Source organism: Hyposmocoma kahamanoa, unplaced genomic scaffold (assembly GCF_003589595.1).
Source record: "Hyposmocoma kahamanoa isolate Upper Pololo Valley unplaced genomic scaffold, ASM358959v1 62, whole genome shotgun sequence".
Lineage (NCBI taxonomy): Eukaryota > Metazoa > Arthropoda > Insecta > Lepidoptera > Cosmopterigidae > Hyposmocoma > Hyposmocoma kahamanoa.
In genome coordinates this window covers 22760240-22774541 of record NW_020653850.1, presented here as the reverse complement: position 1 = coordinate 22774541, position 14302 = coordinate 22760240, and the positions used below count along the sequence as shown (strand labels likewise).

Sequence of the window (14302 nt, the reverse complement as noted above, 5' to 3'; positions counted from 1 at the left end):
ATTTAGCTAAAGGTGGCAAACTGGGGGATAAATTACTTTTGAGGTGGAAGTTTTTAGTACTCTGTACTGATTATTTTTTATGACGCCAAGTGACGGAACGTAATAAGTCGTGCGCCTGGTGGCAAGCGACACGCCTATCCATAGCAGTTCCAGAGACGCTCAGAGCTTGAAATCGCAAAAATCGGACATAAGACACAAGGACATAAGTTGACAAGTCCCATGTGTCTGTAATTTCCTTGTGTAAAACAGAGAATAATATGTTAATTGAAACCGTGTCGAGCTGTCAGAGGAAGATTTCTCCTTTCTTCTAAGGCTCAATTTAAATTGCGGCAGAACGGGATAAAATGGAAGCGTCAATTAAGCCACGCTTCGCGAGAAGGTGCACGCAGTCCATTCCATGGCTGTAGTATTACGTCGTCGTTTGAAGTCACACTGCGCCTGCCTTCGCGCCACTTACCGCGTATTCGCGAGGTGTCGCGACGCCTTCTCGAACATGCATCAGAATTCCGAGGAATACGCGCGACTTGGTTTTTGGCTAGTATCTAGTTTGTACGTTACATAATTGACACACAAATTTTGTGCGTTTAGTAAATAGTGACGCGATAACAAGAGGTCGGCCATTGCATCGTGAACAATGACGTCACACTGTCCTATTAGCAAGTACAGTCCTTGAAATAAATACACGCGTCAAAATTAAAATTCGCTTTCGACAATTTGTATTTAGAGAAATAAATATTTTGCACTAATAATAGACCACGTTGGCGAATGTTTAAGAAGATGGTGATTTTGTTGACGGATATTATTATACAGCTTCTGCATATTTGGATGATAAAAATCAATGGGAAGGATCTGTTTACTTTTTCACACGTTTTCCGAGGACTGTGAAACTTCTTCGACGCGTAGGTGTCGTAGGTTATGATGATGTCCTTCACAGAAAAGCTCTTATTTATAAATATCTATTTACAATTTACAAAGAGTTTTCATTAGAGTTTCCTTCTCATTCTTTTCAGTTGAATCTGTATTACGAATCAGTAGTAATCTAAGAAATAAACTGTATAACCGTATATGGTATCACTAAGTCGAAATTTTTTTTCTCCGAATTAACGTTTGTTCGAATTTTCATTACACCGAAAACCGAATTATAACGAAACAGTTATTCTTTCAGGCTATGTTGAATGTTTATCGCAAAGACACGATTAGGTTAAGTTAGGTTAGGTTAAGTTAGGTTTAAAAGAAAAAACATTTTCCTCTCAAAATTACTTTCGAGGTAATGAAATTTCGACCAAACGTTATTTCTGGAAAATGTCATTTCAGACTACTGACAGGTAACCACTGTATATATAAAAAAACTGTATAACACATTAATCAACTTATCGACCAGGGGGGTATGACCCGGTACACTTACGTATACTCGTGGTCTTTACTCGGCCCGTGCCATTTGATAAGAGGTCGGCTGTTGTCTTTACACCCTGTCACGTCATTTGTATTTATTACTATTGATTCTGATTTATAATGACCCCAGATATGGTTAGCGCTCGCGATATGCATGTTGCTATTGAGATAGGTAGATGAGCGTTCACCTTTACGATACCTACATTTTAAATACGTCTTGAGTTATAAAGTGTAAATTTCAATTTTTGTTGTATGGTAAATACCGTGTGCAGATAGATGTAAGAAGAATTACCCATATATAATTAATTATAATTAGATTTATGATGCGAATGTGGATGGAAGGGTTTGAAGGCTCGACTCACACTGGCGCAGAGTCGAAGCGTTGCGACGCGTCATGTTTCTCGCCTATAGCATATTCATCTCTATTTTCCCATTATTAAGGTACAAATTTGTATTATGCAAATATTGGTTAAAGTCGTGACATGCGTGAGAAAAGTTTTTATTTGATGCCATTTCGCCAGTCGTAACATGCGGTTCCTGAACACATCATAGAGAGCTTATAATATGTGTATAGGATAAAGCAGTGTATGTAACTTATACATAACTAGGCGTTAAAACACTCGTGTGATGTTTTTATGAACCCACACTCGTATTTTAATCGGGTAATCGGGTCACTTCGGCTATCACAAATTACTAATTATTTTCCGCAAATAAAACCCGACTTCCCACTTGACACAATACATGTAATCAACAAATCACCTTCATCATGACAACCAGAAAAAAGTATAAAATGTACTCGGAGTCCGTAAATGGAACTAATAATAAATAAAAATTGGACTGCCCATTTTCACCAAGATGCCAGAATCGGATGAGGGAATCCTATATACCATATACCAACTAAGCCACGTAATGAACCTGCGGACCTCATGAATTTTTCTATGTGTTTGTTGTCGTGTCTTGGTATTTGGTTTTTTCATCGACTTTTTAGCCGTAGCGCCATCTATGAGAAATCTTAAGTATTTCGTCACCCACCTTTACAGCTACCAGCCTAGAGATGTCGCTATTCGTCTAATAGATGGCGCTACGGGTAAAAAGTCGTTGAAAAAAACCAAATACAAAAACACGACAACAAAAACATAGAAAAATTCGTGAGGTCCGCTGGTTCGTTCCGTGGCTTAGTTGGTATATGGTAACTAATTTTTATAGTTGGTATAGCGTCTGGCACGGTATGCTAAAAGACGTCGCTGTGTTTCGAATCCGGCCGGATCGAGGGATTTTTTTCGGAGTGTTCGATCTTTGTATTAATAATTATAACGAACTAGTGGAGTAATTTCACATAAAACTAATTGATATCAATTCAATACAAGTATTAGTCTAATAAAAAGTAAAGGTGTAATCATGGATTGTCATATTTTTTGTGCTTAATTACTCAACAATTCACATCAAATGGCTGTTACGAGGTTTACTAAGTCCAGTTTTTTAAACACCCTACTGCTTTCCACTGCGTTCTAAAATAAAAGTAATCAATTTCGGACTTTTAAAAATAACTTACTTCGTTCCAAGTACATGTAGCAGTAATTAAGGATTCTATTTCAATTTCCCTTGTATAGCCATAAACCACTTTAATAAGTAAACTTTAGAGCTGTAATCCGTAAAGCACCAAATCCCACCTGGCTTTGTAACATCGCTCGGGCAGCCATTCGACCGTTTTTCCGGGGTACAATAATTCAGTTATTTGTACGTAAACCGTTTAATGAAATAGCAATTCTAACTGCCAACTCGAGTATTTGTCACAAAGTTATATGTGCAGTCGGATAAAAACCTATCGGTTTATTGTACAGAGTATTTTTTTCAAATACCGTCTTGTACAATAAATAACGCACACACGGCCTCCCACTAGGGAACCTCTGTGTCGCGGGTGCCATGGACACACAAAGGCAACCACAAATTACACGAGAGAAATAAATGTAGGCCATAGACATATTTCTTCCGGCCCGGGAATCGACCCCGGGACTTCTGCGTGGCAGACCAGTATGGTAACCGTTCGACAACGCAGGCAGTTGATCGACGGAAACAATGATCAAATAAACCAAAAAGAAAAATTCCTTCGGTCCGATTAGTCTAGAACCAGCATCTTTTTGCCAAACCGGGGCTACCACACTTACAAACTGAGCTACATATCGAATCAGTAGATTCTTCGAATTTTTCCATGTCGTTACTGCAGATGTTAAAGAGTACTTCGAACTGACGAACTGAGTAATGTCAGTATTACTGTGTTCCGGTTTTGAAGGGTAAGGGTGCTGGTGAAATATAGGCACACGGGACTTGTCAACTTACGTCTCAGGGTGACCAGCACAGTAGTGTATCCTTCAGATCTTTGTGATTTAAAGCTCTGAATGGTACTGCTACTGACAAGAACAGGCGTGTCGATTACCACCAGGCGCACGACTTGTTCTCCCCATCACCTGGTATCACAAAAAAAATATTCAAGTGGTTATTATTATGACTTTCACGTGACATGTGGCTTTTTTTTTCCAACGGTACGATATGAAGAAGAAACCAAGCAGCGATGGTATTTATTCAAAGTCAAGAGCACGTCAAACTTTGCAGTGAAGATTTAAATTAGATTAGATTAGAATAGACATTAGTTGCAACGCCATAACACAGACACAAAAAATTATAACACAAACTAGGAAACAAAATTAAAGAAATAATAATTAACAAATAAAATAAAAATTACAATAAAAAACCATTATATAAGACAAATCTGACAAAAAAACTAATTATAACGACCATAGACTTACAAATAAATGGACGACGGGTCTAATACAAAAATCACGAAAAAAATGTCCCAGGTCAATTTATTTAAACGTAGTGACATGTAAAGGAATATGAAAAAGCTAAAACGTTAAATTTAAATTGCAATGTCATCGCAGTACTGTCTAATTTTGCTTGCTTCGCTGTCGGTCGAACAAACGAAGACTAAAGCATGAATGACGCTCTGTATACGATTTTAACGCCCTATACGTTCGGACACTTTTTAGCGCGGACCCGACGTCCATATAATTGTAAGTCAATGATAACGACTACAAATTTTGTACTGTCATTTGTGTGGTTGTGACGTACGCAAAAGGACTTCACAGCCATAATTGACTGAAACGCTGGTTTTCAATGAGCCCTGAGCCGAGATGAGTGACAGACATGTGTGTCGCGAAAGATCTTAAAATAAACTACTTAAATAATTGCGTATGTGTTCCTTGTACATTGAGTTACTGTTGTGTGTTATATTATAGATCGTTACACATAAATATAGCAAAAAATATAAATATACCTAGTGCGTTTATAGTGTTTACGTAACAAATAAAATTATGGAATATACAACTCGATCGCTCCCAGTCAAGTTGCGACGAAATTCAATATCCAGTTTCAAGCTTAATGTTCTTCTGACTGTGCCTTAGGTTAATATATTAATTAACAAACTTTATAACGTTATATGTGTAAGGCTACTGTATAGAACAAGTTAGTCGCACTGTGTGTAACTTTGAACTACAAACAGGATTGTCGGATTCCACAAAGTTAACAGAGAGTTAACGGGATGGTTATTTAATTTTGTTTTAGGACGTCTACCTGGCGTAGTACACATAAGTCACATCCATTAATTTTTTTCTTCCGTGGTACAACAATAAAATATATTTTCGATAAAATTTAGTCCCAAAAATAATTCCATTAACTCAATGTAATTTCTAATAAACATTTATAAGTGAATTCATAATCAATTATTCTCGTTGACAATCTCTCACAGTACAGCCAACCACTTACCTTCTTCTTTTTAGAATTGTGCGGGGTGGCTGATCGGGGATTTATTATGCAATGCGATCGCTGTGTTGTACGCTGTACATCAAAGTTAAGGCCTGGGATGAATAATGGATCAAATTTAATATTCCGACGTGGGTAGCAAACGCTAAAGCAATGAAGGTATTTGATAGGCAATTTTTACGAATTTTTACGACGAAACATTTTTTTTATACTAGGGAAACTCTGTGTCGCGGGTGCCATGGACACACGTAGACAACAACAAAGTACACCCAAACTCACGAGAGAAATAAATGTAGGCCATACAAATATTTCACTCGGCCCGGCCGTCCCGCATGGTAACCGTTCCGCCACAGTGGCAGGCCGTATTAATGAGATATTTAAGTGGAAGGAGGAGCAACAATTGTTGCCCAAGGTGCTCTAGCCGTACCTACAGGAAAGGAATGGTATGTCGAGGCTCCGTTCGTGCTCCCCACGTTTGATAAAATGGAATTTCTAAACACGTATAGCAAATAGGTGTTAATGCCTCGGTCAATTAAATTTGTCAACAAATTCACGTCCATAATCCCCGTACACTGCGATGGAATTTGCGATCAAAAATGTAAACAAAGGCGCCATTGTCTACGAAAAATAATAATTTAAGAATTGTGCAAATGAAATAAGTCCGTCGTGAATAGTTTCAGTTTGTTTCAGATACAAAAAAATCAGATATTTTCTTAAGAATGTAAACTCCCTACTTGTGATTCTCGGACGTGCATCGACTGCAGACGCTTGCAATTGAACTTTCGACTGCACGCAGTTGGACTCGATCATGACTTCGTTAACTACAGATGTGCATTCCGTCTATTGGCAGCCTTGTTGGCCTTCTGTGTTTTGCAGATTATTAACGATGCACAATTATAATATATTATGATATAGTTGTGAACTTGGCGGCGAGCATCTTATCATGAAGAATATTAAAAATTTTGAATTTTGAAAATTTGTCTAGTCTAGACTATATAGTTAGGAGATTGCCCTTTTCCCACTGACCACTCCTAAGAATAGCGGCGCCAGAGCGCAGGCATTATCGTTTTTAGTAGAAATAGAGCTCTTTGTGAAAGATTTCGTCTTGGGCGATATTAATACCCGATACTACCGACACCCGATTAATACCCGATCGACACCCGAGAGATTGCGAGTGCCTGTATTATGGCTAAATTGTGCAGATACACGGGCGGATTTCTTACACTTGATTCAATAGTACATTTTTATTAATAATATCATGTGTATAACATACACACGTACCTACATTCACATACACATAACATATAATTTATAATACAATTCATATATACACATTCACATGTGTGTATATAAACTATAATTATGTATATGATATTCTATTAATGATATTTTGTAATAAATTTAAGAAATTTAACTTATTTTTAATGTTATTTTTTGTTTAAGGGTTAGAGTCAGGTCGTTTATAAGTTTTGGTATTTGATACTTTAGTTGTTGTTTCCCGTAAAGATTGTTAAAACATGGAACCTTTAAGGTAACGTTAATGTTAGAATTTGATTTAGCAAAAGAGTTTTTCCCGCCTCTCTTGTCTAACCGCAAATAATTGTCTCTGGTTTTGAGAATACCGCAAACCTCAATCCAAATCGCCCAGGTTTAATTTGATCTTATAAATACAAGAACAATTATTTATTACGCCATTTTATAATTCCGCTTGTAATTAATTGTTGAGGTTTCTGCTTTTGTTTTATGCTGTTTGAAATATCGGCCGCTCTTTGTCGGTAGAAGATATTTTATAATGAATGTAGCGATTCGCAGCGGTCGCTACAAATGTTTTTGTATTTATTTTTACAACCATTTTAATCTTTCTATTCAAATTCTAAATTTAACTGTGTTTTTGGAGCCCTTTTGTGACATTTTTTTAGTTAATCTGTCATTGTTTTTCAGCGCTTGTCTTCACGCGTTTGTAAGAACAAAGCATCACGATCATAAAATCTACTACAATGATAATGGAAGGCATCATTTTAAAGATAATTATAGCAACATAACTTGCATTAAGGTTTATTTATAGGGTTATATTAATTAAACATCACATATATACATATAACATATGTGAAAATGTTTTCAACAACATTCCAACACAAAACAACAAAAATAACAAAGAAATATCAAGAACTCTGAGAGTCGTATTACGACTTTGTGGAAAACAAAAAACAAAAGTTATTTCAAAGTTTTAGCAGCATCATCTAAAACCTTCGCCTGCCAATCTTTCCTTCCTAGTAAAAGAATAAAATAAATAACGCAAACACTTATAGCCACACACTAGGGAAACCCTGTATCGCGCTGCCATGGACACACGCATAGAAAACTCACGAGAGAAATAAACGTAGGCCATACAAATATTTCTCCCGGCCTGGGAATCGAAACCGGGATCTCTGAGTGGCAGTCCAGTATAGTAAGTAAGTAAGAATGTACTACTTTTGCGATCTTCTTTATTTGCCTGATAAGCATTGACTTACAATTATATGGACGTCGGGTCCGCGCTAAAAAGTGTCCGCACTTGTAAGGCGCTAAAATCGTATACAGAGCGCGACACTCCGCTTTAGTCTTCATTTGTTCTACTGACAGCGCGATACTGCGATGACATTACAATTTAAATTTCGAATAGGTTGACTTGGGACATTTTTTTCGTGGTTTTTGTATTAGACCCGTCGTCCATTTATTTGTAAGTCAATGCTGATAAGTGAATAAACAATGAGGAAAATATGAGGAGTTACCTACTTATATAAGTTAGCGGGGTATGGACTTGTCATGCGGAAGGAAGATTGTCATGTGACGAGAAGAGAGTTAGATATGAATTTGGCGGGATATAAAGATAAAAGATGGATGGATTGTGTGAAAGGTGACTTGGATAAGAAAGGTGTGAGTACGGAAATGACGGCTGGTAGGGGAGAGTGGAAGAAAAATACATGTTGTGCTGATCCCACCTAGCGTGGGATAAGGACTGGAAGAAGAAGAGAAGTTAGTAAACAATATTCTTCATCAGATTAAAGAAACAGTTTTTGTGATATCAAGTAACGGGATGAACAAGTCGTGCGCCTAATAGTAAGCGACGCGCCTATCTACAATAGTTGCAGTACCACTCAAAGTCTTAAATCGCAAAGCTCTGAGGGGCCACTGCAATAGCACTGCAGTAGTAATTAGTACATTAGACTCTAAAGAAGAAAGGAATTTGAACCTTTGCAGTGTAGATGAAAAGATGGTAATTGAAATTGTGAAATCACTTTTAAGCCTTTGCTCCGTTACCCATTGAACTTGTTAGTCAATGCTCCATCGTTGAAATTCCTGATGTTTTTTTAGTAATATAGTGCCGGAATGAACAAGTCGTGCACCTGGTGGTACGCCTACTCATAAAAAAAGAGTTTATTTAAGTTCACTTAAAACTAGTTTACAGCAAGTTTGCTGGGAAACTCCATTTTTACTTTCATGTCATCGGCAAGTCTTATTTTAACACATTTTCAATATTCTGTTTGTCGAAATCATTTTTTCGTTACAAGAAATGTAAGTGAAGCTTACACCCCTGCAATATGGTCGCTTCTTTTTTGGAGAACTAAATTAATAACTCCGATTCGTCGTGATTCAGCAACTAACCGCTAGATGGCAGGACATTGATTGAAATTTCAATCAATGTCCTGCCAAAAATCAAACATCGTAACTTATATCGCAATAATAGGTGTTGATGGTATTGAACTTCCAACGATATGCTAAAAGGATAAAGTTTAAATTATATTTAAAACCAAGAATCTGTTTTTTCTTTTTAAACTTGAAACTACGACGAATATCTAGATTTTGTAGTGTTTCAAATTAAGTGAGTTTTGGCGACATCGGTACCGATAGTAATCGAGGCTTATAGCACATCCATTGTTTTTTTTCTTCCGTGTGCACAACCAAGTAAAATGTGACAACCCCATGGTCTGCGCGAGGTGTAAGTATTGACGCGGCGAACAGGCGGGAGTTGCCCCACTTGTCTGATATATGGTGGTACTTCCCTGGATTAACTCTTTCACAAGAAGCCCTACTGCTACTAATCCAAATTGGGTTACGTTCACGTAGTAGCACACTTTACGAACAATGTTTTTGTTGGACCCAACCCATTGTATTTCGAGGCTGGGTACATACGCTTCAAACTTAAGACAATGTTTCCTTTGCATACAAAATATATAAGTCCGTGGGCAAACACAAAATGAGTTTAATTGGTCCATTTGCGTCCCTTCCTATGTAAAAGCCTGCTTAATTGAGTTACCAACGCGGGAGGTCTATGTATATCGTACCGTGTTACGCTTTGTCCTGTAATACTCTTGTAAGTACTCCTTTGAAAATGCCTTTATAAATTGCTACTGACGAAGTTTGAAATCTGAAATTTTGGTTGTTATGTAGGTAATATGTTTATTTTGTCATGACCGATCGCGTATACGTTCGAGTGCTTAGGTCTTTGCGATTGTTATACTTAGGAAATGGAACTACGTTTTTGGGTCTAAATCGTGTGTATTTTTTTTATACATTTTTTTTAAACAAACCAACGTTTCGGGGCCTTTTCAGCTCCCATGGTAACGGACTTAAGGCAGACTCTCGGAGTCTCTCGGAGTTTCCGTTGGTTTGATTATTAATATAAAGATCGGCGGCTTAAAAAAATCCTACGATCCAACCGTCTTCTAGCAAACCGTCTCTTAGAGCCAAGTTACACGAGGAGAAAGTAGACCAAATTGAAGCTAGACTCGCCTGCGTGCCCGGGATGCTCATTTAAGTTAAAACTTAAAAGCTTAATAAATTATTTTGCCACGACAGTCAGACGCACGTGTCACACGTGTAACGCACAAATTCGTGTAGAATCAATGCGCCATGTCACTATGCCAACTAAGCCATGGAACGAACCAGTGGGGACCTTACGAATTTTTCTATATGCTTGTTGCATATCTTTGTTTTTGGTTTTTAACGACATTTTCTTCAAATCTATATTTCTTCATTCAACCAGGTACCTTTACAGCTAACAGCAGTTGACTAGTGATGTCGCTTTAATAATTGTAATTAAGTTTAATTGAATGTCAGAATGTTTAATCACCATTACATTCAATTATTTTTTGTGAAAATAATCCACTAGTTTGTTATAATTATTAATACAAAGATCATTGTTTTGTGTTTAGATCCGAAAAATATTTCTTCGTCTGAAGTATAAAACGTAAAGTATACATGACGGGAATTTTAAAATTGAATTTCATAGGAATAAGTTATTGAAATAATAGAATATTTTGCATAAATAATTATTCATTTTGGCGAATGTTTATTGAACAAATATTTAAGGAGATAATTAGATTGTAATTCGGCTACGATTCTTCAATATACTTACAATGCGTTCATTCAACATTTTCATAGGCCGTTGAATAAATGTCAAAGTTTACCACTAGGGATACGGCCTATCCGTATCTTTACTTTACGAACGTACCAATATAAGATCATTGTTAATATTGCTTTGGTTCTGTAGTCTGAATTATCGAGAGTTATATTTCTACGTTTTGACTTGTAGCCATAACAAAATATAACTCCCACCTTTATAAAACGCGTCAATATCTACACGTCACTCAGAGCGTGTAAGGTGGGCCCATCGAGTATATCACCAGAATTAAAGACACAATTTCATTTCTGGTTATGTACTCGATGGGTTGGCCCAATATTATTTTAGTTATACCTAGAGGTTGCAAACCGATTTGTAAAAATTAAGGTATTTGTTGCAATAATTTCGTGCTATATTGAAGTACGTTTGTAAAATTTGTACTTTTATACCAGCATCTCGGGTTGTTTCGATTATGTTAGTGTGATAATGAAATTATTATGGTATTTACATAACGTTTATAAATCAGAACATTATAATACAGATTTTAAGGCTTTCGTGGTAATTTACTAAATTATTGACTAATTACAGGTTTCTTACCACGGTATGAGTTCTTTTTGTTTTCCTGATATTTCATATATTTCCGAAAGAGAGTGGACAGATATGTCTAATCTTAAAGCTGTCGTCTGCCACTGCCCAGTCAACCTGTGACCAAGGAGAGTGTAACCATTCCGAAATATCGGTAAAAAACCAAAAAAGAACTCCTACCGTGGTAAGAAAATTAGTGATAAAACATTATAAATTGACACAGAAAAATATTTTCAATATTTTGAACACCTAGTGAACGTTTTCAGGTCTATATTATGAATTAGCGATAGGGCGATTATTAAAAGATATCGAATAAATCGATGGCTGCACTATCATTTGATTTAGTCAACTTTACCAAAAAATAATCGAATATAGTTATAAATTTAGTAATTACTAAATAAATTTTCGGTGTCTAAAAAAAGGTTCTCTATATTATGGAATGTAAAAAAAAACTAATTTATTAACAATCAATCCTATTACTTTTACGATACATGATCAACAATAAAAAATTAGTACCTAACTACTAGATTAGTAACTATTTCGATTCATAACCGATATTTGATCAACAATCAAAAAGTGAAGTGTAGTAACTAATTGATATCAACAATCGAATAATTTTGATGTTTATAGTCGAATAATTTGACTATTTTTAGTAACTATCGCCCATCGCTATTATGAATGGCGCGTACGACTCGCAATCGCAATGTGCAACTCGAGTGCACTGCGCGATTATGCGATTGTGTGCATCTGCGGTGCGAGACTGGAGTCTCAAACATAATAATGCTGAAAGAACACGGTACCATAACCAGTTGTCAAAAGAAAAGTCCCATTATCTCTGGTAGTAGATACTGATTACCATTCCTCTGCTTGTCTTCAGATGACGACCTGGAAGCTCTCCTAGAAGAGGTAGTCCGTGCCACCAACCGCGGCGTCTCGGCTGCCAGAAATGTCAGCGGGGGACCCAACTGGAGTTTCGGGCAATCCTTGTTCTTCTCTTCCACCATTGTCACGACTATAGGTAATTAAGTGTTGCAAACTGAACATATTTTATAAATTTTACCACTATTATTATTAATGCAAGTTCATAGGCGGTATATTTATTTTTCTCCTTTATCGCAAAGTAGCAATGCTGAGGGCCTTATACCTACTTATTTACCATGTTACTGTCATCTTCTACATAGTCGAGTAGCGTCGAATTACGAAAGTATATAGTTCGTTTGTGTTTGTGGCTCGGCTCGATTGTGTTTTTATGTTCGCCTGCCGTTGCCACATTTAAAGTTGAATTTATTTTCTAATTTGAAGAGCAAAAAATAATTTTGACTCGTTAGGGCTCGGTCATGCTCGCCCCGGCCGTTGCAGCAATTGCTGTAACGCCCGGGGCCATGGTCCTCTCTGCACGCCCCTGCTTCTATACGACCTGTTTCTAGATAAATGTATTATGAACAACTAGGAAGTTTAGATAAATATATCTGCCTATGATGTTCTCTTGTTATAAAGTATGATATCGTGAGTGATGTTTTGTAGAAGGGGGTAAAGGCGAAAGCGCCATTTCGAAAAATAATTCAGGGGAGCATGTTTTAGGGTTTAACGACTGATTTAAAATATTTAGATACGTCCTGTTTTAAAATTCAATTTTGGTTTTAAAGTTTAAGTTTTGAACGCACGCACTTCCTACTATTTTCCCAATCAGAGTAATTTGTGTTCACCTTTTCATCTATTTCAGGATACGGCCACGTGACCCCACTATCGAAGCCGGGAAAACTATTCTGCATGATATACGCCGTTCTTGGCATACCACTGACGCTGGTACTCCTGACTGCCATGGTCGAGTGTCTTTTGTTACCCGCTACTGCGCTGCTAAGGACTATGAATGCCGCGCTAGGGCATCTGTACCGACCATTCACAATTCGTCTGTTGCATTTGCTGTTTATTGGTAAGCAGTCTTTTGAACTTGAAATGTTATTATTGGAATGTGCTGTACTATCACTTGCAAGAGTATGAAAATGCGATGTAACCGTAGGTAATTACGAGTTATAAAGGCCCCCCCCATACACAGACGATTCCTCATTTCGATCGATCGTCGCGATAATCGTATCGATTCGTCGTTACTCCCCTGACATTCAAGTTAATCGTTGACGACATAAACACACACTATCGATTCGTCGTTTCGATCTATCCGAAACGACGGATAGTGAAGATGAATTGTGGGCCTAAAAGGCACCCATATATAGACGACTCCTCACTTCGATCGTACGTCGCGATAATTGTATCGATGCGTCGTTACTTCCCAGACGTTCAAGTGAATCATTGACGATTTAGACACACACTATCGATTCGTCGTTTCGATCTTTCTGATACGACGATAGATCGTAATGATAAATTGCCCCGTGAACAGGGTTATTAATGTCAATTATTTTTTATTCCAGTGCTTTTCGTGTTGATATTCTTATTCATAATCCCGGGGGTTATATTCGCCGAAATCGAGCCGGATTGGGACTTCCTGGACTCTTTTTATTACTGCTTCATCTCGTTGACCACCATTGGGCTTGGCGATTACATCCCTGGAGATTACCCCGGACAACAGTATCGGCCGTTGTACAAGATTGCCACTACTTGTAAGTAATTTTTGCCTTGTTATAAGACGGTAAGATGTTGTGGTTTAAAGATTACTTGTGTGTACGTTGCTGTCAGCATTTACTGAGCGGTAAACACATTTGCATTTTGAAGTTGTTTAATGGTGGCACTTCACATGGCTACTTGTATTCGTTATTGGGTGTTTGATGTAAGTACTTGTAAAAATATTCGACGTACAAACAAACATGCAGACACTGATAAATATGACGTCTACCATAGAGTGTATAAACATAAGTAGAGACGAAACAAGGGCCATCCATCCCTGGCAACTCATCAGGCAAATGAGCCTTTCAACTTTTCAACTCTCGTTTGCACTGAAATCACAAATTAGAAAGCTGAAATAGTACAGCGCCAACAACTGACCTGTGTGTACTGTAACTGGGGGTAGCTCTAATCCGTAGCGAGAGGTACTTCTAAGAATATAAACTGGGATTAACTTCAAAGGTTTGGTTTATTTCAGATTTTTTACATGGTTTATACTTTCAGTCTAGG

General features: G+C 37.2%; 1 protein-coding gene across 1 annotated transcript in view; it reads left to right on the top strand.

Moving 5' to 3' along the window:
- Positions 1–14302, top strand: part of LOC113229535 (potassium channel subfamily K member 1-like) — a 42497-nt gene that overhangs the window by 24229 nt on the left and 3966 nt on the right. The window contains exons 2-4 of the mRNA XM_026463166.1: positions 12054–12194; positions 12900–13109; positions 13603–13791. Coding sequence (XP_026318951.1) covers positions 12054–12194; positions 12900–13109; positions 13603–13791 — 540 coding nt within the window. The remainder of the gene's footprint in view (positions 1–12053; positions 12195–12899; positions 13110–13602; positions 13792–14302) is intronic.